Source organism: Sciurus carolinensis, chromosome 8 (genome assembly GCF_902686445.1).
Source record: "Sciurus carolinensis chromosome 8, mSciCar1.2, whole genome shotgun sequence".
Taxonomy (NCBI): domain Eukaryota; kingdom Metazoa; phylum Chordata; class Mammalia; order Rodentia; family Sciuridae; genus Sciurus; species Sciurus carolinensis.
In genome coordinates, this window is record NC_062220.1 from 125,990,072 (window position 1) to 126,017,458 (window position 27,387).

At 56.5% G+C, this 27,387-nt stretch overlaps 1 protein-coding gene across 1 annotated transcript in view; it reads left to right on the plus strand.

The window, feature by feature from the left end:
- The window catches only part of Myo18b (myosin XVIIIB), a 224,980-nt gene that overhangs the window by 26,376 nt on the left and 171,217 nt on the right, over positions 1-27,387 (plus strand). Inside the window, exons 10-12 of the mRNA XM_047561579.1 lie at positions 147-247; positions 2,586-2,649; positions 12,683-12,827. Of these exons, the coding sequence (XP_047417535.1) occupies positions 147-247; positions 2,586-2,649; positions 12,683-12,827 (310 nt within the window). The remainder of the gene's footprint in view (positions 1-146; positions 248-2,585; positions 2,650-12,682; positions 12,828-27,387) is intronic.

Genomic DNA, 27,387 nt, shown 5'->3' on the forward strand with positions numbered 1-27,387 from the left:
GGCCTTGGGGGTCCCCTCCCCCTGGACTCTGAACTAGGGACGCAGACGACCATGGGCTGGGACAGGCAGACGCAGGCTCTGAGAGCAGTCAGGGTGACACCACGCAGACGTGCCCCAGGTGACAGGGACCCGTCTTCACCCCGCAGACGATGCTTTTGGAGAAGAGCCGAGTGGCTCGGCAGCCGGACGGCGAGGGCAATTTCAAGGTCTTCTCTCAGATGCTGGCTGGGCTGGACCTGGACCTCAGGTGAGTGCCCGGGGTGGCCGGAAAAAGGACAGCTGTCCCCAGTGTCCAGTGGTAGCTTCTGCCTGGAGCCGAGAGGCCACGGACCCAGAGGTGCAGAAGGGTCCCTGACTTTAGTTCCCCAGGACCCAGAACTCTCGGGCTGGGGACCTCGCTCACAGCGCCTCCACTCTGAACCTCAGTCTCTTCCTCTGTGAGGTGGAAGCAGTACCCTGAAGAGACCTTACAGGACGGAGTGGTTCCCACTCAAAGCAGGAGTTGGGGGGCAGTCCGTTGTGACAGTGACCTGTTGGTACAGGGCCTAACTCGCGTGGGAAGAGACCCCACGTCCTCCGGGGACTTTGGCTGCCCTGGGTGCCCCTAGCCGTGGGCCCAGGTGGCGCCTCAGGGCGAATGGGAGCTGGCGGGGCGGGAGAGGGCGTCACCTCGGCCCCTCCCGGCTCTGTAGGACTTTCTCTCTCTGAGCCTCGGTTTCCTCATCTGGCAGAGAAAGCGGGAGGGTCCTAGTGGAGCCCCCTGGCCTTTCCCAGGTACATCACCTAAAGGGCAGCGTGCCCCTCCCCACCCCCCTTGGAAGGACAGGCTCAACCTGCCCAGGGCCTCTGGGTGAGGCCAGAGGGACTACTGTACCCTGCAGAGAGAGGGCAGATGAGAGAAAGGACTCCCGGTTTCCAGAACAGGGTGACTGAGCAGTAAGGAAACTTCTGGAAAGCCCGAGGGACCCACAGAAGAACTTGGCATAGGGGTCACGGCTAAGACCACAGGCTCTGGGGCCGGGCTTCTTGGATTTGTGTCTTGGACCCCCCACTTGCTGGCTGTGTGACCCTTGACTAGGGATGCACCTCTCTGAGCCCTGCTTTCCTCATCTGTAAAATGAGTCTGACTCTGGCTACCTCAGAGTGCCGTTGCGGGGGTCAAAGAGTGAACGCAGTGAGTGCTTTGTGCTTGTTGGGGTTTGGGGAGGATTTGTCCTGCACCCCTCCTGGCTCCGACCACGTGTGTGCGTGGGAAAGACCTGACTTTGGAGTGTTTGCCCTTGGCTTTGCCCCAGGTGGGCCTCTCTGAACCTCAGTGTCTTCTTCTGTAGAATGGGTATCTACTAGTGATGTGGGCAATTAAACAGTCTCGCGCATCCAGGCAGCCGCGTGTGGGACCTGGGACGCACGCAGGGGACAGGGTGCGGGATGTGATTCTGACGGGAGTTTCCAGTCCTACTTTCCAGCCCGTGGCCTCAGGGAGAGGCTGCACCGTGTGGGCCTCCATTTCCTCCTCCCTTGTAGCCCTGAAATACATGCGTGGCGCCCCTCTTCCTGCCCTGGGTCCTGCACTCAGGGTCTCCCCTGACTCCCTGGGTGGAGGGGGTGGCTGGTCCTGGGGTCTCTTGGTGTCGGTGGGTTTGACTTAGAGGAGATTGGCATCCTTGGGAACCAGGTCACGGCTGCCCCAGATGAGCCCCCGGGACCCCAGAAGAGTGGAGTAAAGGGGAGCATCAGTCCCCTGAGGGGGTTGTGCTCCTAGAGATCTCCCAGGGCTCTCCCTGCTCTAACTCGGCTGCGGCCAGAGTGCTTGTCCCCCACTGGAACTTCCAAAGGACACAAACCAGCTCCTCTTCTGTGAACGCGCTTCCTTCCTCCCCTGCGCGCTGTGGGAAACTCCTATTCATCCTTCAAAACCCCTCCCGCCTCCTCTGCTCCATCACCTGCCATACTGGGGCACACGGGGCGCCCCTTCTCACAAGATCAACTGCGATGTGGGGTCAGGGGTCCTGCCTGCTCCTCTCTGCCTCCCCAGCCCCGGCACAGGACTTGAACCCACGTGGATCCCTAATTATCTGTCACAGGGAGCTTCGGACCAGTGGGGGAGGGCGTGGGGCGCCTGGGCCGGGGAGTCAGGGCAGGGCGCTCATCCTGCGGAGAGGAAGGGCGAGGCCCAGAGGCTCAGAAGGGAAAGGCCTCCCCCGCTAAGTGGAGGCAGGACTGGACTCGAAGGCTGTGTGGCAGGGTCCCCCAGGCCAGGGGTGGCGGAGGGATGCGGGTCCGCAGAGAACCAGGCGGGACTCAGCAGGCTCCGCTCCCCAGGCGCCAGTCCCAGCCGGCTGGGGTGGGCGTGGTCGCAGGAAAGGCAGAGAAGCCCAAAAGGAGGCCGCCTGGGGGCGAGGCCACCCTGCTGACCCTGGAACCTGCTCCCTGGCCCTCTCCACGGGTGCCCTGGCTCCTAGGAGGGCCGGGGAAGGGCAGGCAGTGAGGAATCCTCAGGGTCAGGGGATGTCCTGGGGCCTCCCGGTGGGAGCCCCGCGCGGTGGAGACCAGGCCTCCACATCCGGTCCTCTCTCTGCTTCCAGGACGGAGCTGAACCTGCACCAGATGGCCGAGGGCAACTCCTTTGGCATGGGCGTGTGGTCCAAGGTAAGGGTCGTCCTTGGGGAGCGGGTGAGTCTGTGGCCAGGAAGAGGGCGGTGGGGGGTCCCATCTCCTTTGGCACTGGGGTCTACATTCTGCTGGTCAGGTGGGGGAGGCCCTTTAGAGTCTGGGCTGACTGGGAAATGACACTTGTACATACAAAGGGAGCCGGAGGTGGTAGATGGGAAGGTAAGAGCGGAGGGCCCGGAACCATGTGATTTGGCTTAACCAGATTTGTGACCTCTCTGAACGTCTGTATCTTCTTCTGTGAATTAACAATGGGGCTAGTCTCTGCCTCAAGGGTTGCTGGGAGGACGAACGGAAAGGATGCATGGGAGCGCTTAGTGCAGGGCGTGGCCTGCGCCAGTCCCTGGGGGACTCCGCCGGTCCTATGGTGCCCACACGGGGTGGCGCCCTGGTGGGCATTTCCTGATTGAGGTGCTCTGAGCGTGGCCTCCAGGGAGGGACTCGTGATTGCCTGAAAAAGCAAATGGCCCACGTGGTTGACACTGATTCCTTTGTTTTCATCTTAACAACTGTTTTCTCATCCCCCTCCCTCAACGCACCGCCAGCACCAGCACCCGGTAGCCATGCTGACTCCGCTAAATCAATTTTCCCTGGCTCAGGAGAGACGGGCATAGAGGTTAGGGCGCTAAGAGGACGTTAGAGGTTGCATGAGACGCTGGGGACACCAGTGGAGAGCTGAGAGGGCCGCCTGACCTCAGTCAGGGGAGACTTCTTGGCCTTGAGGACATCCCCTGGAGGGTTTTGCAGGATGAGTAGGAGTTCGCGGAGTGCAGGGAAGAGACGATTTCCTCCCAACGCCCCTTCCACACCTAGGTGTGCGGCGCATAAGCGGTGGCGGCATAATTGGATATCCCCACGCAGAAAAGGGAGAAAAAAGGGCTTTCAACTCATACTTCGTGCTGTGTATGCAAATTGACCCAAAATGGATCACAAACCTGAATTTAATACTTAAAACCGGGAAGTGTGTAGAAGAAAACAGGAGAACACGCTCCATAACCTTAGGCTGAACCAAGACCTAATGGAGGTAACACCAGAGCCAGAGTTCCCAAGAGAGCACATTAACGATTTAATTAATTAACAATTAACAAGAGCTTCTGCTTACTGTGCCTAATATACAGATTAAACTTGATCACGGGTGTGTACGTAGAGGGAAAAAAGAGTGCATAGGAAAGAGGACGTCTACAGCTTGTGACAGCTACCGGGGACCCAGGGACGTGGTCTCCATGTGTCCCCAGGGAGGACTGTGTTTATGTCCCAATCGACCAGAGAGCCCGTGTTCAAGATGAACTTTGTATCTTTTATTACCTTGACCTTTATGAAGGTCACACACACACACACACACACACACACACAGTCACATTGGTGGCCGCCGTCCTCACAGCGTCCAATTCAGTAGCGCTGGGTGGGCTCTGGGGCACCTACCCACCTCTCCCAAGCAGCTGCGGCTGCTGGTCCGGGGACCGCACTTTGAGAAGCTAATCCACCCCCCACCTCCCAGCCCCTTCCCTGGGGAGCCTGCGCTAGTCTCTCCTTCCCTCTGCCCCATGACTGAGGGCCACTAGGAACCCAGGCTCTGATCCCAAAGGTAGAGGAGGAGGAACTTCTCACCTTTCTAATGAGCTCTGGCCAAGTATCTCCACTTCAGTCAACAGGCGTTTTTTGTTCTGCTCTTGTTCTGGAGGAGAAATAGGGCGGGCTGCTCTCTCCCCAGCTTGACCTGTTTGCTAAGAGTCTGCAGAAAGGAGCCGGTCACAGCGGGAAGAGCGTCCAGGAAGCATTTGAAGTATTTTCCCTTATTTTTTTTTCCTTCTGTGTTTCTATGGGGTGTTTTTTTGAGACCCACTGAATTGTGGGAACTGGCGGGTGCTTCTTTGTCCTCTCCTGCTACCCCGCAGGTATCAAGAGGTTTCCTCTGTTCTCTGGGAACAAAAATCAAGTCTGAAAACGTCCGGGGTGCTTTCGGACCAGCTTGAGCTGGGTACCCGGACTTGGGCCTTCAGGTGCTGTCTCGTTAAGGGACTCTGATGCTCCCTGGAGGAGGAGGCGCTGCTGAGCATGAGTTTGAATTTCAGACCCACGTGGATGGATTTTATTTTTAGAATTCAGTGTGTCCCACATATTGCGGGAGCCAGCCTGGAAGGCTGCCTGGGGGAGGAGGCCCCCAGCAGGTCTGGCACAGGAGGAAGTCAGGCTAGTGTTCCTCCCAGACCAAGTAGTACAGGGAGGCGAGCTCCTTACTAAAAAACTACCTGCAGCTCGCCTGAAATTGAAACGTAGCCGAAGTCTTGTGCCGCGTTGGCACCTGTGAAGCCCAACCCGGTCCCTGGCTGAGCCTCCTCTGCCTCCTTTCTCCTTTTAACCGCGTTCACACACCCCCACCTCCAAAATGGTGATGAATTATGCTTCTATTTCAACTGGAACCGTTGGTTCCGTCATCCCCGAGAAATTCTCAGATCACCGTGGAGGGCAGGACAGCCAGCTCACATCTCGGGAGCAGCGCTGAAGCGGGGTGGCCTTCATCAGGCGACTTAACTCCCTGGGCCTCAATTTCCTCATTTGTAAAGCGGGACTTGTCATAGCCCCCCTCCTACCCAGATTAAAGGAGATGATGGTCACAGCCTTGAACCAAGGACACTCTTAAAGGTTATTCAGTATATGGGGTGCAGAGGCATACACCTGTAATCCCAGAGACTCGGGAGGCTGAGGCAGGAGGATCGCAAGTTGGAGGCCAGCCTCAGCAGCTTAGGACTTAAGCAACGTAGCAAGACCCTGTTTCAAAATAAAAACTAAAAAGGGCTGGGGATGTGGCTCAGGGGTTTAAGCGCCCCTGGCTTCAATCCCTGGTTCCACAAAAAAATATTACTCCGGCTCCCAGGGCCGGTGGCAGGGCGGGGCCTCCACGGTCCAGGCTCCCTCCCTCCTGGGCACACAGTTTCTGATCCACGTTCTCAGGTGGTGCGTGCTGTGTCTTTTCTCTTGCTGGCTTTATCTCTGTTCTCCCGCAGTTTATATTTCAATGAAATATCTGCTTTAAGAAATGAACGAGGGCTGGGGAGATAGCTCAGCCGGTAGAGTGCTCGCCTCGCAAGCACAAGGCCCTGAGTTCGATCCCCCCACCAAAAAAAAAAAAAAAAAAAGAAAGAAATGAACGGATACCTACGTCCTAGGGACAAGAATCCCCTAAAGACAAAAGAGCAACGCGCACGCTCACGCGAGCCCAGAGAGGAGTGCGCATCGCTCATCACCCAGGAAGACCTAGCGGTAGCCTTTCTGCAGATTTTCTTCTAGTATTTTGCTTGTGAATATTTTACATAGTTGGTGGAGTACTATGTATCACTGAAATTTTCACAGACAGTGTTTTCATGAGCAGACATCCGTGGCGGAGGCCTGATTCCCTGCGCTTTTCCCCTCCTGAGGTCCGTGTGCAGCATCTGGAACCTTGGCTATTAGGGGTCTTATTGGCCCTTGGCTATCAGGGGTCTTATTGCCTCTCTGTCTGGAGACCCCAGCCCCCTCTCTGGCTAAGGAGATGTTACTTCTGCCTGTGTCTCCCTGGTGACAGACTCGTCCTCTATCGCACTGCTGGCTTACAGTCTGTCTCCCGGTGGCCCTGCGTTTCCAGACAAGGGAGTCTCATGCTTCTCATGCCCTGCTGAATGCTCTGGGCCTCACCCACAGCCAGTGCAAAATAAATGTTTGTTGAGTGAATAAACGAACGAGCAGACCCCACCCCTCACATCCTATCAATCTGCTGCTGTGGTTGGCAGAGAGATGCCCATTACCCTTGAATTCCGCCATGTCCATCTTCCTCTGCGGTCTTCAGGGACTTCCTTGGGACCCACAGCCTGGGTCCTGGGAGCTGAGGCCGGGGCTGAGAACCCCAGAGGACTGGGAGAAGGGGAAGGGAAGGCTCGGGACCCTGGGCTCCTCCAGCAGCACATCTGCCCCGGCCTCGGCGGCTGTGACCTGGGCACCATCTGGGCAGCTCCTTGGCATTCCCTCAGGGACAGACATTTGACTTTTTAAGCGCCAGGTGCTTATCTGGGTCTCCGTCATCAAGTTGCTCTTGGGAGGTGTTGGAGGGCTGCCGGGGCCGCAGAGGCAAGTCCCCCGGGGTTAGAGGGATGCCCCCGGGTGAGGCCAGGTGGGGCGGGGAGCTGCCTCTCCAGGAAGGCTGCCTGGAGGAGGCAGCCAGGAGCTGGACCTGGGCTGAGCGTGAACGCGGGGACGGTGAGCAGCCAAGGTGAAGGCCACAATGGGAGCGAGCGGAGCCGGGGTGGGGGGCACCTGTGCCCTCTGACGGCCAGCTGCTGGCCCTCCTGTGCCCCTGCTGCAGGCCACATTTCAACTTCTACATGAAGCTTATTTTCGCCTGCTAGGCGCCGGGACCCGTTTGAAATCAGAGCTTTCTTCTTCCTTTCTTCCTCCTGTCTCTTATTTTCCTGCAACCGAGCCTGATTCTTTGTCCGAGGTGCTTTCGGTCTTTGGTTCAGTTGTCAGCTGTGGAGGGCACGCTCTCCACACCCAAGGACGGGGCATCTTTTGCTCTTGCCAGAGGTTCCGCTGGGAGCTTTCTCCAGCTTAATCCTCCCAAGGGCTCTTTGACAAGGGATCATCCTACGCATATCCAGTTTTCAGGAGGAGCAGCCAGGCTCAGAGAGGGGAGTTTACTTGCCTAAGGGCACACAGCTTTCCAGTGGCAGAGGCAAGAACTGGGACTCTAGTGGGCCTGACTCCCATCCTGGCACTCCGGCTCCTCCCCTCCTGCCGTCTGAGTCCTGGGTCCAGACTGAAGACCACGCTCTCTGCCGCCTGACCCTCCATGTGTCCTCCCGGCACTTGACCGCTCTTCAGCCTGCTTTTGGCCACCTGTGGAAGGACAGGTCGACCTCCCACCCTGTGGGCGACTCCAAGAACCCGGAGCTGGTGGAGTGTCTGACGTATATGGACTCGGCCCTCCGCCACCTGGGAAGCCTTGAGAAGGTGCTTCTACTTCTCTGAGCCTGTTTCCTCCGCTGCCCTTTGGAGAGACCCTGCCTGCCTCACGGAGTAAACGCACTAGTGCGACACAGTAGGTGCTCAATCTCATCCCCACTTACTGAAGGAGTGGATTGGTGGGACACTAAGAGAGGGACTCGGGAATGCACTGCGCCTGCGCTCCTGGCTCTGGCTCGGCACCTGTCCTACGCTCTGCGAGGTCTCTGTGAGGCTCATGAACCTATGCAGGTCCCATGTGGTGCTTCTCTTGCAAATGGGTTGAGTCAATGGTTGGCATGTTCCCGCAGAGCGGGCTCCAGGCAGAGGGGTGGGCCAGGAGGCAGAGGGGTGGAGCCAAGAGGCAGCAGGGTGGGCCAGGAGGCAGAGGGCAGGGCCAGGAGACAGAGGGGTGGGGCCAGGAGGCAGAGGGGTGGAGCCAAGAGGCAGAGGGGTGGGCCGGGAGGCAGAGGGCAGGGCCAGGAGACAGAGGGGTGGGACCAGGAGGCAGAGGGGTGGAGCCAAGAGGCAGAGGGGTGGGCCGGGAGGCAGAGGGCAGGGCCAGGAGACAGAGGGGTGGGGCCAGGAGGCAGAGGGGTGGTGGAGCCAAGGGGGGGGCGGTCCAGGAGGCAGAGGGGTGTTGGAGCTAAGAGGCAGAGGGGTGGGGCCAGGAGGCAGAGGGCGGGACCAGGAGGCAGAGGGGTGGAGCCAAGAGGCAGAGGGGTGGGGTCAGGAGGAAGAGGGCAGAGCCAGGAGACAAAGGGTTGGAGCCAAGAGGCAGAGGGGTGGGGCCAGGAGGCAGAGGGCAGGGCCAGGAGACAAAGGGTTGGAGCCAAGAGGCAGAGGGGTGGGGCCAGGAGGCAGAGGGTGGGACCAGGAGGCAGAGGGGTGGAGCCAAGAGGCAGAGGGGTGGGGCCAGGAGGCAGAGGGGTGAGGTTAGGAGACAGGGGCTGGGTTAGCAGTTGGAGGTTGAGGCCAGGAGGCAGAGGGGCGGGAGACCCTGGCTGGTGGGCTGTGGAGGTACAGCAGAGTCCACCTGGTCCTGAGGAGAGGGGCTCGGTTTACATATCCCTGAATCGCTCAGACTCGGAGGCTGCACCACCCCCGGGTCCTCAGAGTCCTCAGCGCCCAAGCCCACCTTTCTCTGCAGCCCGGTCCCCTTGCCCGGCGCCACCCCTCCTCTTCCCGGCACCCACCCGCCGGGCTCATGCTGTTTTTGCTTGGTGACTGGCTTCCTCTCCCACTCCCTGCAGGAAGCCTGCCGTCCTTCCAGTGGGTCCCTCCACCCCTGCCGTCTTCCAGCCCTGGGCACACGTCCGTGTCTTCATCCGCTGGCACATCTGTGCCCTTCCGTGGACCCGGAGTCCCTTGAGGGCCAGGCGGTGCTGGGGTGCAGTGGGGAAGAGCGGGTGCAGAGTGGAAGGTGGAACAGGCCACGCAGAGGCCTGGAGGAGGGAGGCTGTGGAGAGTGTAGACCACACTTATTAGGCACCACTGTGTGCCAGCCCCTGGGCTGGGTGCTTTCTGACCCATGTGGTCCTCGTGGAAGCCCTAAGAGGAAGCTTGAATAGCATGTCCATTTTAAAGAAGCAGAAACCGAGTCTCCAAGCGAGGATAAGAGATTTGTGCGGACTCACACCTCTGGGAGTGGAGCGCGCGTCCCATTCTGCCTGTGACTCAGTCCCAAGCCCGCCGGGCAGGATCCTCCTGGGTGTGCTAGACCTGGCCCGGTTTAAAGTGAAGAGAACGTTCTGGGTTTTATTCCCCACCCCCCAGTCACTTGCATTCTTGAGGGCTTCCGTTGCATCCGACGAACCCTGAGCTTCTTATGACTTGACGCTTTTTCTTACAGTGACTTTGAAAAATTTGAATTAAAACATATAGTAAAACATATAAATATGCTACAAGGAAGTGAACAGCTGGATGATGTTTATGTCCTTGAACACACCAGCCACCACCCTGCAGATGGAGAGTCTGAACACCCCTCACCCCACCAGAGGCTCCCTGGAGCCCCCTTCTGGGCACCCCACCCGAGTCGCCTTCTGATGTCCTCCGCCTTACCTCTGTTGGCCCATTCTTGAACTTCACTTAATTAGAAGCGCGCAGGATGTGGCTCTTTGGTTTGGATGTGTACGCCCAAAGCCTGTGTGTTGGAGACCTAACTCCCAGATTCCTGTGATGAAGGGTAGGTGGGGTGAGGCCTTCAGGGCCCGGTCCCCATGATGACATTGGTGGCTTTTTAAGAAGAGACTAAGAGACCTGAGCTTGCATACTTATTCTGTCCCTCCATGAGATGCTGTCTGCCATGTTGATGTGCAAGAAGGTCCTCTCAAGATGCAGCACCATGCTCTTGGACTTCTAGAGCTGTGAGCCAAATAAATGTCCATTCCTTATAAATTCCCCAGTCTCACCTATTTGCTTAGAGCAGTGCCCTTCTGGGTCTGACTTCTCTGGCACAGCACTGGGTCTGTGAGGTTCAGGTGTATGTCTGCATCAATGGCTTGTCCTTTTTCATTGCTGCATAGTTCTCCGTGGCTGATACCTGTGCTCGAGGGTTCCGCCTTTGCTCATTTTTTTCTCCTCTTGATAGACATTCGACTGCGAGTCAGCTTATTCCACTCTCTTGACTTATTTCTGTCTTCATTTTGATCCAAGGAGTGACTCTGGTCGGGCATTAGGCAGAGGTGTTTAAAGAGCTCTGTAGCCATTTTCCTGATCCTAATCATTTGGAATCGGAAACATGTGTTTGTTGAGCCCTGTTTTTCTGTTTCAAGAGGGACCTGGGGGCAGGAGAGAGCGGAGCCAAGGGGGTTTAGTGAAAGTTTCCCTGTTCCCTTCCTGTGAGCTGCGCGGTGGATGATGGAGTCCCTGTGTCATTTAAAGTCACATGCTCATGGCTGACAGTGGGAGCCATAATAAATGTGTGACCACCGTCCTCCCGGCGTCCTTTCTCTGCTACTTTGAAATCTCATAAATAACTGAAAGCGCCGGTGACCGCCTCCCTCCCCTCCGTGTGCTCCGGTGGAGCTGCAGCGGTTGCTAGGCTGAGCTCCTGGTTGCTAGGGATTCTGTGGTCCTGTGGCGGCCCAGGAATACAAGAGATCCGTGGAACATGCCTTTGCTCTTCACTGAAATGTCTTCACAGCGAATCTCAATGTCACCAATGTCACCGCACGCCTTGACGTCGTCCCCATTGCCCCATGACCCTTTGCACGGTTCCCAGTGAGATGAAGTGGCTTGAAGGGAGAGAGGCCTGGATCGGAGACAGAAAAACCTGCTTCTCGTCTTACACCGATGTTAATTTTCTGTGAAGCTCGGGCAAGTGTCCTCTCCTCTCTGGGCAGGGGACTCTACCAGATTCAAAGACCTGCCAGCTTCAGCAGACGGCCGTCCATCACCACGGTCTCTGAGCAGGCCCGGTGCAAATCAGTCCCTCATTATCTGCTAGTGGCTTCTTGACAGAAGCATCCTGTTCACGGCTTCTCGTCTGTACCCAGCAGGCTTCTGGGCTGAGTCTCCTTGGCCAGATGGCGTGTGCACAAGAGTTTCAGATAAATTCTAATATTCCATCAAACATAATTGGGATCATACATCAGAAAAAAAAAATACTCAAACCCCTGCACCCCCAGACTTCCGATCGTGTCTTTTCTCTTTTCTCCTGCTTAAACATCCTTGGCGGTTCCCGCTTGCTCAGCTGGAGATGGCATATGGGTTTCAGCTCAGTGGCTGAGGCAGGTCAGTAGCTGGTGATTGGCAGAGCTGATGTTCAAAAAGCAGCGGGGCCCTCAGGGATGGTGATTGATTAGTGATGTCTGCACAGGTCTGGGATGTGAGTGGGGGTGCGGATCAGTACCTGCCAATCATGGCTGGAGTTGACAGCTCGCGCTGTTCCATGTTGTGCCTGAGGCCTTCCGATTGCCCGCTGGTGGCTTCCCATGCTTTGTCCTCCCTCCTTCTCTGTCCGGCACACCTCCAAAAATAACTGCTCTGTGTCCACATTCAGTTGACGCCCAGTTGTTCCCCCAAATCTCCTTTGCTTAGCAGCTCCTTCTGCCCGTCGGGACCTTTATTCAACGAAATCGGTGGACTCTGCCTACTGAGCTGTTAGATTCCAGTCAGGAATTGAGATCTTTTTCTACGATGTTCTGTGTGGCTCTGGGTATAAGGTCACCCCCCCCCCTTAGGTGTCAACATGGCGCTGGCTGAGCTTCTCTTCCTGATTTTACTCCTCATAACTTCTTCCCCCCAGCGCCAACTCGCACCCAATCGGTACTTGACACCCCACCCAGACCCCTAGCGACAAGGCTCACCCAATCAACCATCGCCCCGCCCCCCAGCAACAAGGCTCACCCAATCAACCATCGCCCCGCCCCCCAGCAACAAGGCTCACCCAATCAACCATCGCCCCGCCCCCCAGCAACAAGGCTCACCCAATCAACCATTGCCCCGCCCCCCACCAACAAGGCTCTCCCAATCAACTCTCACCCCGTTTCATGCCCCAACCAATCAGCCTCTTCCCGGCCCTATATAAGTATGTGCATTTTTAAATAAAAGGGAACTTCTCTGGTGATTAGCTTTGGACCGTGGCTCCCTGTGCTTCTTTCACTGGGAGGGTGGGATCAACCATCCCCTCGGATGCCCCACAGGTCTGGAGTGTACCACATCGCCTGTTCCACGCTTAGCTACTTTTAGGTCTCTTTCTACTTGTGCCTTGAGAGGCCTCAAAGGCCGGGTCTGGGTGCTGTGGACCTGTGCACCCCGAGACCAGGGCTCGCCCCAAGGCGCAGCTTCAATCAGTCTGTTGGGAACAAACACGTGAGCGGATAGAAGCCCCACCGCATCCCAAAGCCAGATGAAATGATTTTCTGAGTGTCCCAACAGTCCCAGTTTGGGTGTCAACGCTCCTTAGTGTCATCGTGGATGATTTACCGTGGTGATCAACTGGCCGCAGGGTCCCCCGAGACTGACCTTGGCTTTGAGTCGTGGTTTGCATTTCCTTGGCTTCTGTAATGACTTCTCTCTCTCTCTCTCTGCTCAGCCTGAAGACAAGCAGAAGGCAAGGGCAGACTTTGCCCAGCTCCGGGGCGCCATGGAGACCCTGGGCATCTCGGAGAGCGAGCAGCAGGCCGTTTGGCGGGTGCTGGCGGCCATCTACCACCTGGGCGCCGCGGGAGCCTGCAAAGGTACGTTCCTCCCGCTGTGCTCACCAGGGCGGCCAGCTGTCTCCCTTGGCAGGCGTCTGACAAGGCCCTTCTCCAGGGGAGGTGGGGACAGGGTCAATCTGTCACCTTCCACGTGTCTGGGGCTGCCTGTGGAACCGGGCACAGCATGAAGGAAGCAGGCCGGGATTTTGAAAGGAACCTTCTGGAGCCTCCTGCCCGGGCAGACGTCTGTCTAAACCATCGGCTGCCATAGCTGCCTGCCCCATGTGGCTGTAGGACACTTGAAAGGGCGTCCGTGTGACTGAGGGATTGAAGTTTTGACTTATTCAATGTGAATTCAGATTTCAGAAGTCGTGTGTGGTTAGCTGGGTATGGCTACTGTAGAATATGGAGGAGGCTGGAGCCGGGCAACAGGGTGCCGTCCACCTAGGCCCTGGGAGATGCTGCCCTCTCTGTCTGCTGAAATTGACCTTGCCATCTCTCTCCCCCTTCTGAGGTGTCTGCTGATTGTCCCTATTTCCACCTGGTCTCTCCAGTGGGGGTCTAGTCCCCGCTCTGGCCCTTACCCAGTCCTGTCTGATCACTTCCTGTGTGCTGTAGATCTCTCTGAGCTGTCCTTACTATGAGTTATCACCTTAGACTAGGTGTTTGCCTTTTAAAAAAGGTTTGCTTGGACTCTTGCAGTAGCCTGCTTGTCCTACTTTCACTCCTTGGTCATGAACTTTGGGCTCCTTTCCGTAACATAGACCCATTGCACCTGCTCAGAATCCCCTGAGGCTCCCCCTCACCTGCTAAATCAAGGAAACTTCCCTGACTTGGTGTTCCAGCCTCCTCGCCTCCCTATCCAGCCTCTTGTTCTGGTGCTGTGCAAGGTTCTGGGGAGACAGTAGGGATCAGAAACCTTGTGGTTCCTCCTCCTGGACCTTGGGGTGCCTCGTATTCTCACGGTGTCCCTGCCTCGCCCTTTCCAGTAGGGAGTGGCTTCCTTGGACCCGAACAGAGAGTAGGACTCACTTGTTCAGTGAACACCAGCGTGAAGAGGGCTGTTCCCGGGGTGGGAGAAGGTGCCGACACACTGTTCCCGCTGGCCCCACATCGGCGGGCCTTGTGTCCCATCTTTCCGTCCATTGAGCCACACCTGTTGATCCACTGGTCTTGGAAATTTCTAGAAATAATGCTGAGTCAGGGACAAGCGCGGCAGGGGTTCCACCAGGACCCCAGGCGGAGTGCAGGCGTGCTGGGCAAACGTGACAGAAGCAAGGAGCAATCATCTTTCCAGAAACGGCCCTGGGCTCCTCGGTGACTTGATGGTTTGGTGGCACTACCGGTTGACTGGGGGGTCATGACGTCTCTGGCTGGGTGTCCCCAGCACCAAGGCCAACCTGGGCTGGGCGCACCACAGCACAGGGACCTGTGGCTCTCCAGCCTGGGGTGCATCCCTCACTCAGACCGCCATTCAGAACCTGGCCTCTGCGTCTGCCTTAGGCGCCACCAGAGTCACCCGCCGCAGCTCCTGGGGCCAACCAGCCCGTCACCCCTGTGATGAAACTAAGAGCGGTTTATATATTTCAGTTGTATGAAAAAAATATGTGCTTATATATATAGGTGTCTGTGTCAGAGTAACATGTCATATTATTTCAGTGTCCTAAATTCTATAAGATGAAAATTATATGGTATTCAAATCATAGCGCCCGTCATTAAAGTTTCCCGAAGCCAGCCACACCCGTTCACTCACCTGCCTGTGGCGACTTTCTCTCCGAGCAGAGCTGACGAGTTGAGATGGAGATGTCCTAGCCTGCAAAGCAGCTTGTAATTATTAGTTGGTCCTTTACAGAAAAAGTTGCTCACCACTAGCCTACACGCCCCGCTCCGAAGACCACAGCCCCTAGAGAGAGGTCTGTGTGCCTCTCAGCCACCTAATTGTTTGGTTTTGCTCTGAGAAAATTCCTCCCGCCTCCTTGGATCCAGCCAATCCAAGGAGAAGATGTCAGAAATCCAACTCTTTTATTAATTGTAACCATCTGTACCTAACAACCTTGATTTTGTCCATATACAATGTACACATGCACAGAAACATCAACTGGTATTCCATAAGTGTGTACATTTGTCAAGTATCAACTTTGAAAAAACTGAAAAATCCAACTGTAACTTCAACTTGCTGTGTGACCTTAGGCAAACTGGCGATGTCTCTGGTCTGTTTTTCTCGATGTGAAATTCTAGAGTTGGGACCATCTTTGTTCATTTCCTGTTGCTATAACAAAATACCCAAGACTGGGTGATTTATGAAGAATAAAAGTTTATTTAGCTTCTCGTTCTGGAGGCCAGGAAGTTTGAGCACGTGGTGCTAGTAACTGGCGAGGGTCTCCTTAATGCCTCATCACATGACGGAGGGCATCCCATGGAGAGACAGGAAGAGGAAATGTGCCAGAGAGAGCTCGCTTTGCAGCAAAACCTCTTCCTCCATAACCAGTTAATTCATCAACCTCCCAGAGGTCCCTCCTCCTCATGCTGAAGCAACACACAAACTTTAGGGGGACACATTGAAACCACAGCAACCATATTAGAGCTTCTGTTTTTGCTTTGCGTTGGGTACTGGGGATTGAACTCGGGGGCGCTCGACCTTCCCAGCCCTGTTTTGTATTTTATTTAGAGACAGGGTCTCACTGAGTTGCTCAGGGCCTCGCCGTTGCTGAGGCTGGCTTTGAACCCACCTGCCTCAGCCTCCAGAGCCACCGCTGGAATGACAGGCATGGGCCACCGCACTTGGCAGAGGTTCTTAAACAGGGGTCCACAGACTGCTGCCCCGGCACCCTGACAGAGCGTTGTCAAGTGGATTTCGGGTGTGCACTTCCTTGTGGCTGCTCTGACGCAGGACCTCAACCTCGGTGGCTTGAGGCAGCAGTGGTTCGTTCTCCTTGGGTTCTGGGGCCAGAAGCCCGCAGAGGAGGCTGTGCAGGACTCTCCAGGTGAGGCCCCTGCTGGCCTCCTGTGGCTCTGGGCAGTATCTGCCGCCCCTCCAGCCCCGCTTCTCTTTGTTTTGCCTCTGGGTTAGCATCTTCCTTCCCGTCCCTTCTAAAGACACTAGCCACTGGCCTGGGCCACTTGGGTAACCCGACAGTGCCACCTCGAGATCTGCAAGGATCTTCTTCTTAAATCAGGTCATATTCACCAGAACCTGGGCTCAGGACAGGATGTGGCTTTGGGGGTCACCACTGAAGTCACTATAGGGACAGATCTGGGGACAGCCTGCTGGATGGGGTAGGGCTGTGCATTTTTCTGCAGAGACGGAATGAATCCATCCGCCAAGTGCTGAGCGGAGCCCGCGACCCCCAAGTTCAGGAACCCCCAAAACCCGTGGTATCTGGAGACGGTTCTCGAGCTGCGCTTTTCCTTGCCACATAATTCTAGCACTTGCAGGATCCCAGAGAAGTGGCAGATGTCACCTAAGACGTTGTATAGTCGTGACCTTCCTTCAGAAGCAGTCTCGTGCCACGCGCTTGGCATTCTGTCTGTATTTATTCAAGAAATCGTGACAGCAAGCCCAGAGCTGGGTGGTGGTGTAACCCATATTGTAGGGAAGAAAAGGCAGCACAGAAAGGTTGGATGACTTGCCTGAGGCTGCACAGCAAGGCAGCGGAGGAGCCGGGATTCGAACCCCATACTCCCAGGTTCTAGACTCCTTGCTCCTGCACAGTGAGCAGACAGGGGCCACCGGAGGAGCTCTCCCCCGGGCACTGGTCCCTTCTCCCGCGCTCCTCTTTACCATGAGCCTGCTGGAAGGTCCTCTCAAACCCTCTGGGCTTCGGGGATCTTGATTTCCAGGTGGGGAGGCACAGCCCGAGAGGTGCGTCCTGCAGAGTCTGCGGCCATTCTTGAGATTCATTCAGGGCTGTGGAGACACTAGAGAGAGTATCTGATTGGCCCAGCTTGGATCACATGATCACTTCCTGGGTCCCGATAGGTCGGGGCTCCTTGACTGACAGCTCCATCCTCCAAACTCGGTTCACGGGTGGAGCTTGAAGGTGCGAAGGTTTCAGAACAGTCAAGCTAGGGCCTTCCGCGCTGGGGCATGGACATCCGGGGCCTGGGGACGCATAGAAGGAAGCAGACCCATTGCACAGGCTGGAACACTGAGGCCCCGACGCCTAGCTGCCCCGTGTTGCAGGCTGTGGGCTCCTGAGTGAGGCGCGTTTGGTGTCAAAGCAGAAATGCGCTCCAGCTTCTTCCCTTGGGCTGACAGCAGGTTGATGGGACGCGGGTGAGGAAGTGACCTAGAAGCAGACCAGAGAGGGAGGCTGCGGAGCATGCAGCGTGTTCAGAAGAGGGGTGGGCAGCTGGGACCGGGCAGGATGGGGTGGGGACAGGGTGAGCTGAGGTGCCCTTTACCTCTGTGCTATTGGGACCGAGTCCCATGGGGGCCCCTGGTTACCTTACCCAAGAGGCGCGGTGGCCTGGATATGTCTCCACCTCTTCCTGCTGCTCCGGGCTGAGGCTGATTCAGGGCGACAGGAACACCCCCGCTCTGACCACCCCAGTCATGAGCGGGGCACGCACATGTGGCCCCAGAAAGCAGAGGGACACCAGCGGGTGACAGCCTGTGGGGTGGGAGCGAGCCGCCACGGGGAGGGCGTCGTCATGACTAGGTCTACTCAGGAGCAGTGGCTCGGGATTGCTGTGGCTCAGCCTGGGGTAGGTGACCTCCCAAGGGGACCCGGGCCTTTGCCATCCAAATCCAACAGAACTGCCCCCTTCTGGATCTCGGTCCCCAAGGCCTGGGACAGGCCCACCCTCTCCGATCCTCACGCCTGCACTTGTGAACTCTGTCTGCCTCCATGAGACCAAACAGGAGGCTCTGTCCCCAGAGAGCCCAGGAGCTGGGCTCAGTCCCTCTCCCCTGGGACAGGGGGGCGCCCCCTTCCGCCAGGGGCCTGCCCCATCCATGTGACGGTAAAAGGGAGAGTCACATTTATAAATATTTTATTAACACATGATTATGGCAATAATTTCTCCCGCCCCGCCCCCACCCACCCACTTTCTAAATTATTTTAAGACGAGTCTCTGCGGCCGGCCTGCCTGGAAACCCTGCCCGGTGATTTACTCTCTCTCGTCTGCTTGGGAGGATTTCATAATAGGTTGTTCTAAAATCAGCTATTAAGAATTTCACAGTCGTATATAAATGTCTTTGCTTTGTGTCATAACAGATCATTTTGAAACATATTAAGAATCATTTTCATTAATCAAGATTTTTTTTTAATATATATTAAAATAATCCTCTCTTCCCAGTGAGCCTGACTTCCTCAACTTATTTCAAAAACCCTGATCCGACTCTTTAAAAGCCATCGCAGTCCCCGTGGGGGTGATTTGGGGCCTTCAAAGACCAGACTCGGGGATTTTGAGCCGAGAAAGCAATCACAACCAGCACCGAGGTCAGCTCAGGGTTTGGTGGTTTCCAAAGCACGAGGACCTTTATTAGGATCTGATTAGACCCGTAATTCAGTGAGAAAAATGGCACCTTGAACAAATCAGGGGCAGCTGCTGGGTGTGAATGTTGTGTTGGTGTCTCTGAGCCTCAGTTTCCACCTCTGTGAAATGGGGCTAGTGATTGTATCCACTCTGCAGGCTTTTCTTGAGAAATTCAGAGAATTTCTCTGAATTCTGAATGTGGGGCACGAGGGTTGGTGCAGGACAGAGGACTTCACGCATGTCCACTTTCATCCACCTCTGTTGTATAAATAAGGAAACAGGCTCAGAGAAGGCATGCCACTTACCTGGAGTCACACAGCTGGTCCATTCCAGTGTGAGGAATGTTTTCCTGGGTCCTCTGTGCAGAGTGCTTACAGACAGGATGGTCTTTGGAAAAACCTGGAAGGAACAAGAACTATTATGATGAGCATTTGTCAGAGGAAGAGACAGGCTCACCAGAGAGGTTCGTCTGTATACCTCAGGACACACAGCTAGATCAAGAGATGGGAGTAGAGCCAGGTGGTCCTGTGCTCTGAGCCCAACCTTGGGACTGTCCCCTTCTTTCCCAGAGCTGCAGTGCGACCCCGTTCCGACACTATCTTCCTGCAGCTCCAGGGTGGAGGGCCCAGTTCCGTTCTTCCAAGCTCCTGTCTCCCCTTTGGCAAAAGTGGCCTGTGGGACAGTCAGTCAGTGCCCTGTGCCTCAGGTGGCCAGGGCTGGAGGCTCTGCAGAGCGGCTCCCGGGATAGAGTCAGAAGGAAAGGAGAGGCGGGCCCTTCGCAGGTCCTCAGCAAGCCGGGACTCTCCTTTGTCACCAGCTCTGTCCCCTGGCATGAACGCCCCAGAGGCGGGGTGGGATGGGCCCGCAGGGTCTGCACCTGGGTGTGGCACGGTCCCCTTCCCTCCGGGGCACAGTGAGCCTTCCGCCCCAGCGAGCTGCGGCTTCGGAACCAGAACCCAGTTCTGAGCACTCAGCGTGGCTGCGCTTAGCCGCAGGGCCTAGTGGCGAAGGCAGTGGGGGGCAGTGGTTAGAGCGCAGTCCCAAGTGACACAGATCCGGGCTCAGGGTGAGGCGGGAATCCCGGTGCTGGCCAGCCTCGGGGATCCTCTGCGACCGTGCTGTGCCACCGACCAGCTCCAAACAGCCGTCAGTTACCGTCCCCCAAGCTTGCAGGCTCCTGCAGCTGGAAGGGCCGAGCCGGGGAGGACTCTGGTGTGAGTCTGCCGTCAGACGTGGCCCAGGACCAGCTGGCACCTGGGACCCTCTCTGCAGTCTCCGTCTCCACGTGGGCTGTGAGCTTCCTCACGGCATGGCGGCTGCGGGACCCCAGGTGCTGGTGTCCTGCGCTGTGTCCCGGCTGCCTTGTTCTATGGAAGAGAAGCTTCCAGGGCGAAGGGAGCCCGGCTCGGCCCTGCGTGGAGGAGCAGCGGGTTTGGAGGGCGCGTGGGGTGGGGAGTGTTAGGGTGGCCACTTGCCTCGTGCAGGTGGCTTCAGCTTTGGAGACTCAGTTTCCTGGCCTGGAACATGGGGACCAAAAGGAGTAGTGAGTTCCAGGTCAGCCGCCTAGGCGGACAGGCCAGGTGTCGTGGAGGAGCTGGTGTTGGCGAGTCTGACGTCCCACACACAACGTCCTCCCGGGACCTCTCTTCTCTACCTCAGTCCGAGGCCGGGGCCAGCTTTCAAGGGTGGTCTCTTTCAGTGCTCACGGCAGCGAACCCGACGGGGAACGAGTCTCGTTTTGTGGTCCGGGATGATGAGGCTCAGAGAGGTTAGGTAACATAGTCAGAGTCAAACAGCATTCTGGGGTGAAGCCAAGGTTAGGACGCAGTGCCCGTCTGACTCGGAAGTTCCTGCGTGTCTCCTCCACAGGGCTGCCTGGCTGGCCCGTCCCAGGGGAGCCTTCTGGGTGCTTGGGTTCTCTTTCCTAAGGGCCCCGTCCCAGCTCCAGCCGGCCTCTGACCAGCCCTCACTCTGCACAGTCCCCTGTGTGGAAGGCTGTGCTCAGTCAATGGAGGGAGCTCAGCGCCAAGGTGAAAGGCCCAGAAGGGACCAGCCTGGCCACGGTTCCCCTGCATCATCTCAGCAGCTTCCGTGACCTCTGAGACTCAGCGTTCCCATCTGTAAGGTGGGGTCACAGTAGGGCCAACTTCCTACTGCTCTTACGACCTTCCCAGGTGACTCAACTCCAATATTCAGAGCTTTGCCGTTCTTGGTGGTTATTCCGGTCAGTGGGAAATCTAAGGAGTTTTCCCAGCCAAACTTAGCTGGGGAGCGGACTCAGGCCAGTCTTTAACCCTCTGCCGTCCCTGTAGCCAGGTGGTGTGAAAGAAGACGTGCACTCTCCCCAGGAAGCAGGCTATTTGTCACTTTGGCCACTGTTCCTTGCTACTGGGTAAAAATGACAGTAATTCTCAGAATCTGAAGGGCACCCCGGATGCGCAGAGTCGGTCTTGATGGCTGTGGGGCATTGAACCCAGGGCGCTTAACCACTGAGCCACATCCAGTGAGACGGGGTCTCACTGAGCCACATCCCCAGCCTTGCATTTGATTTACAGACAGGGTCTCGCTGAGTTGCTTAGGGCCTCACTAAGTTGCTGAGGCTGGCCTCCAACTTGCGATCCTCCTGCCTCAGTCTCCCGAGCCGCTGGGATGACAGGTGTGCGCCCAGAGATCTTGATTGTCCTGTTGCCGGGTCTCTTTCTCCTCTGAGGGTGGAATGGGTGCTTCAGTTACGTTTTCTCTCTAAATCTGCAGCCTGCTTGTCATTGACCTGCTGCCTGGTATGTGATGTAGTCAGGACCATGTATCAGCTCCGGGTGACTCACGATGGTGATGGAGGGAGGCTGCCATTTGGGCACGTCCCCCCACCTGCCGTCAGCCCCTGGATGAATGTCGTCGTGGCCCCCAGGTGCCCGTTGGAAGGAGGGACGTACAATAATGACTAAGGCCCCGGGTCCCCGCCCTCTGCTGCGAACCCTGCCATTGGCAGCAAGAGCTGTCCATCAAGGAACAGGCAACAGCCTTCTGCCCTGGGCAAGACCCGCATGCAGAAGGCCAGCAATAGTGGTTCTAATGATGCTTTTACCGTAAAACAATGACCCTGGACATTCAAATGCTTTGTGGAGTCTTTGCTGTTTCTGTTGTTCTCAAGCAATTGTCTGATCAAGTCTTTCATGTGGTCTTTATTTAAAAAAAATATAGACCCAGCAGCCAGGAGTGATCACACCTGTAATCCCAGAGACTAGGGAGGCTGAGGCAGGAGGACTGCATGTTCGAGGCCAGCCCGGGCAATGTAGTGAGACCCTGTCTCTGTAAAAAAAGAAAAAGCGTTGGGATGTGACTCAGGGGTAGAGCACTCCTGGGTTCAATCCCCAGGACCTCAGAACAAAATGGAAACAGCACTGAAGAATGCAGAGTCAAATAAAGAGGAAAGTTTCTTCTGTGAGAGTTTGGGGTACACCCTTCCTTCAGTTTTCTTCAAAAAATTAATAGGCTGGACAATTTGGAGTGGTTTTAGTCTGACAGAAAAATTGATCAGATAATCATCACGTATCAGTATCAGTTCATCTGCAGTAACAAACGCATCGCACGCCAACTGATCACATGGTGCTGATAACGCCGTGTACCGGTGACAAGTTCCGCTTCCTCAGGTGTTGAAGTCTGAACTTGAGAGAAGCACGCCTAGGCAAGCTTATTAAGCAGGTTTTACTTAAAGGTGATAACACAGACTTCTCCGGGAGGGAGGAGGGACCATGGCTGATGTTCTAGAAGTGAGCGCTCCAGAAGTGAGCGCACCCTACATCTTTTATAGATTAGGATCTCTTTTGTTCTCCAGTTCTCTCCCTGCTTCTCTCTCCTTCTGGCCCACCTGACTCGGCAGGTGAGATGCAAAAAGTGAGAAGCGGATGCGGAGGGGGAGGGCCAAAGTGATCAGCCAGGCAAGGACCCAGGGGGCATTCATCAGCAGGTCCCTGCCGTAGACAGAGGCAGGTAAACTTGGTCATCAATGGGCTCCCGAGGTCCTTGACCTTCCATTCTCCCTGGGTTGGCCTCCAACTTCCAGACTCTGCTGGCCTCCATGCCTCCGTTTCCCCGATTTGACCCTATCCCCATTTCTGCACTAACTGCCCGTCCCCATTCTGGCTTCAGCGTGTGATGCATTTGTTACCGCAGATGAACTGATACCGACGCGAGGTGATGGTCTCAAGTCCTCGGTTTGCAGCAGGCTGCGTCTTTGGCGTTGGGGGCTCTGTATCCGCCGCTGCAGGGCCACGCGGCTCTCACAGGCCCTTTTACTTTTTTCTTGATTTTTATGTTTTATTTTTGCGGTGCCGGGGAAGGAACCCCATTTGGGGGGACATCTCCCTTCCTTCCCACCCTGCACCCCAGTTACTGCTTTGCCTTAATAAGATGAGCTGTGCCTGGTAACCAGGTGGCCAGGGTCCAGCTGCTGCTGGGCACGGTTCCTTCAGGAGGGCTGATTTGGGTTGGGGTCTGTCCCGTGGTGACCTCCCAGGGGGCCCGGCCTTGGCCATTTCTTCAAGCTCTGCATTAAAGAACATCAGCGTTCTAGAGGTAAGAGGAGGGCTGGGGTCCAGACTGGGTGGCTTCCTGGGTTGGGGGACCCTGATGCGCCTGTTGAGTCTCCCAAAGCTCAGGCCAGTCTGCTGCTCTGTCCCCCAGGTGACCCTAGTCTCACCAGGCAAGCCATCCCCCTCAGTCTTCAAGTATTTCTGATGCAGTGGGGGATCCGCCTGCTGGAAGGGGCTTAGATCACGGTGAGCCCTCTGTCCAGGGCAGGAACCAGAGAGGGGGAGAGGTTTGCTTGGGGCCACACAGCAAGGCATGGGGACAGCACGGGGACTAGAGTCCTGGTCTCCGGATTCCTGAGCCAGACCTCCTCTTCTTGCTTGGACCGCTCCCTGTCACTCTGTCCAAAGTGCCAAGTGTCAGGTGCGCCCAAGGCGCCCCCCTCCTGAAGCTGAATCTGGAGAACAGAAGAAAGCAGGGGAGGTGCTCTCGGCAGCAGGCTGAGCCACCAAGGGGCGGAGACGTGGTCCACAGGCAGGTTCCGGGGCTCCTGTGTCCCTGCAAAGCCTGGGTCTCCAGGTGGCCACCTGTAAGGTCCCAACCCCAGGACTGCACTGGGTGGTGGACTGTACCAGGGCTCGGTTAAAAGCAGGTGAGCACGTGGCCTGGCAGCCTGGAGATTCCTTTTCTGTCCTTGGGCCCAGCACCCCTCAGGGCTGTCCCCCTGGGTCCCCACCCCGGCCCCAGCGCCTTCTCCCTACCGCAGGCCACGCCTCCTGTGCCGGCCCCAGCTGGCGGCTTGGCTTCCCGCCCGACAGCCGGTGCAGCGGCACCTCTTCTGAGCCACTGCGAGGATTTATTCTGCGTCTTCTGAGCATATTGAATTTGTTCATTAGGCCGGAATGGCTGCTTTGGGATGTAAACAATTATAATTTTTTTTTTTAAATGACTCTCTGAAGTGACCGAGGTTGGAAAGGCAGAGCTCATGAGCAGCTCCGTGCCTTGGAGGGTGCGGGGGCAGGAAGGTCGGAACTCGTGGGGGACCTGGGGTTCAGAGAGTGGCTGGGCCACTCCTTCTCTTAGTGGCCCCTGAGCCCCTTCTTTTGGTCTCTGTTTTCCCTAAATACGAGTGGAAGGTGACATTCATTCCATGCCTCCCATGTGCCAGGGGCTTTGGCCATTTCAACATTGCTGTGGAGTAGGGAAGGTTATACAGCAATAGAAGAGGAGACTGAGGTTCAGAGAGGACCATGCCTGAGCGGGTGAATGGTGCTCTCCAGGGATCCCTGGCAGCCTAGCTCATCAGAGACTCCATTAGCCTGTCACTGGGGGAAAGCGGTCAGCTCAGTGGGAGTGCTACTCAGGGGCAAAGCACAACGGTCCCGGTAATAACCACGCCGACCGGGGACTCGCCAACGGCTAACGTTTGCCGAGACTCATTCTCTGTGAGGCGCGCTCGGGCGTTGTGCACAGACCTGCCCATTTAATCCCTGTGACCCCAGGTGGTAGGCTAGTCCCATTTTCCAGATGAGCAAATAGAGATTTGGAGAACTCCAGGAAGCTGCCCAAGGTCGTGGGAAGGGCAGGAGGCCCATTTTGGACCGAAGGCTTCCGTCTTTGGAGTCCAAGCCTTGCTCTTCACAGGTGTCATGGAAAGTGGACTTAGCTTCAGGCCCTTCGTGTTGAGGGTCACCTCAGCAAGGCCACGCCCTCGGCTTGTGTGGCAGGTGAGGCCCGTCTTTCCTTGGGCCACAGGCTCACCTCAGTGTCCTGCTTCACCCCCAAATGACCCGATGGGAGCGGATCCCCCCGCCATCTTACAGATGAAGAGACCGAGGCTCAGAGAGGCGATGCTTCCTGTTTGAGAGATCACAGCCGGACTGAGCTTCTGTTTGGACCTCCTCCCCAGCCGTGCCCCTCTGGTTTCTTGAGCAAATCAGTCTGGGAGACACCCCCACCCCAGCTCCCTTCTGGTAGATTTCCAGGGCACATGGACACAGTCAAGGTCCTGACAAGTCCTGCAGGGAAGAAACCTGCTGGTTTTCCTTTCTCACAGGACCAGCGTGCATCCAGCACGCAACATCTGCCTGGGAATCCTCCTTTCCCACGACACCTGCTCATAGTCCCCAGAAAACTGGGAGTGGCCTGTGTGCTGGCTTTTCAGTTTTAGGTGTGTATGGATAGGGAATCCTTTGATCTGGTCTCCTGAGGAGCCCTGGTGTGCTCATGGGCAAAGGCCCTGAGGCAGGTGGCAACTTTCTCCCAAGCCAGGAAGAGGGAACAATATGTCCAGATTTATGGGGTTGCGAGGCATCTAAGGGCAGCAGGGCTGAGTATGAGCGAGAGAGGCAGGAAGCAGCTTGAAGTCCTGGCCTCCAGGGATAAGGTTGAATTTCCATGGTCCCTACCATAGAACTTTGCTGGATGCCCTTGGGTGGAGAGCGGAGTTGGGTTTATTCTGGGCTTTCTCTTTCTGATCTGCACACAGAACCTCCAGGAGTCTTCAGATGCACTCCCTGGGGCAGATTCGGTCCATTGTTATTCTGATTTTGCAGAAGAAGAGACCGAGGCTCCAAGTGGATCCCCCTTCTGCAACATCTCTGGCTTTAAGCAAAGGAGGCAGGATTTGCCAGCCTGCAGAGTATCCCCTCTCCTTGAGGCAGCTCCGGCCTTTTGGGCTTATCTCTTCCCTGCAGGTGGCCTCTGTCTTCAGGGGCCTGGGAATTGTAAATCTCTGTGTGAGGAAATGTGAACCAGATGCGCCAGCGTTATAAATAAGTCACATAATGTTGAGTAATTCAGCGACAGCTCAGCTATTGTTGGAAGGATAAATAACTTGGTTATTAATAAATGCAGGAGGCCACAGTAATTGATAGCGATTGAACTCGCAGTGCACCTCTCTCTCTCTCTGTCTCTCTGTAGTGATCATAAAGGGGAAAACCTGCTTTTCAGGTGGATCTGAACATTAGAAACTGCAGCTCCTACCTTCCTTAGCTCCCTCATTTCTCTCTCACACATCTTTCTCCTTTGTTCTCTCTGTTCAAACCCCACTGGGCCTCTTAGTAGCAAGGTGGCCATGGGCCTGTGGCTCTGGGAGACAATTTGCCCCCAGTCGCCTGGGTAGGTGAGGCCTCTTCCAGATGAACCAGAATTTTCTGAACTAGTGTCTTATGGAGCATCAGGGCTTCCAGAGGCTGGAGGAACGAACAGACCGTCTCCTCCTCAGGGAGTCGCGAGGTGGATTTGAAAGGCTCTGAGCTGTCCTGCGGCTGCGAAGCTCAGCTCAGCACCACTGGTCAGAGAGGCGGGAGGGGAGTCCATGCTCAGTGCTCAGGGGCTGTCTGCCTTCCAGAGAACCTTCCTGAAGTGTGGCTGTGCTCGGTGGTCCCCGTCTCGGGGACTCTTAGCCTTGTCACATTAGCGGGGTGCAGATGCTGAGCACCAGGACTCTAGGCAAGGCAGGTATGCGGGAGGCACCCCAGAAGCACCAGGAGGAGAGTGAAGGCAGAAACTGGGTTTCCTGCAGCCTCCTAGCCCCAAGTGCCACCAGCAACCAGAACAGTGACTGGTAACCAATGCGCATGGCTGGAATCCTCTCTGCCTTGCTTGGGGGATACTTGGATCACAGTCTCCTTATCTCCTTCTGGGTGGAGGAAAGGCCCCCCGGCTAGGCTGGAATTAGAGAGGCCCTCTGCAGCCGGCAGGGGCAGCTCACAGCCACTCCCCGCGGGCTCCCTGTTTCCATCCTTCCAGAGCTGGTCCCTCTCTGCAGTGGCCCCTCTTGGCTCACTTTTGCTTAATCCTTCCCGTCTGTGCTTGGGAGAGAAAGAGCTGATGGTCTAGGTGGTTGGTTCCTTGGGATTGGGGGCGGGGGGAGTCCACAAGTTCTTTTCCAAATCTAGGAGGACCCTGGAAGGAAAGTGACCAGAGCCGCCCTTGGGGACAGTGGCCCATTCCTTCAGATTCCTTCCTTCCTTTCCTTGCTCACTTTACAAAGGTTTGTTGACCTTCCTGATGTCGCCTCTAATCCAGGCGCTGGGGATAAAGCCAGGGCCACCCCGGGGTCTGCCCAGATGGAGGAGCCGGACACAGCAGCAGCGAGGTCACTGCGCGGAGAGGGGTCAGCCAGGCCAGGGTAGGAATCCGGGGTCTGCCGCTCACTTTGGACGGAAACTTGACCTTGGGCTGTCTGCGCCCTCTCTGCGCATTTTCTTGGGGCTTTCTTTTTATTTTTCTTTTTTTCATGCTGGCGATTGACCCCGGGGCGCGCTAGGCAGGCGCCCTGCGACTGAGCGACCGCCTGGCGGAGGGTTCCCTGCAGAGTCCTGGGATGAGGCCCGGGGGGCGTTCCCGGCACGTGGTTGTGCTCCGCGCTTGGTGGCTGCTGTTTCTAGTTAAATGGTGGATTTCTGGGAGGAAGAAGCACACCCCGCTGCGCCCCTGGGCACTGGAGTCACCGTCTGGTGGAGGGGCCGCCAGCAACGGCATGTTAGTTCCAGTCCTGTCTTGGGATAGGATGGGGAAGCTCCAGAGTCAAGCTGCGCGCACCTGTCAGTGGAGAATCGGCTCCCGTCAGCTCGGACCCCTG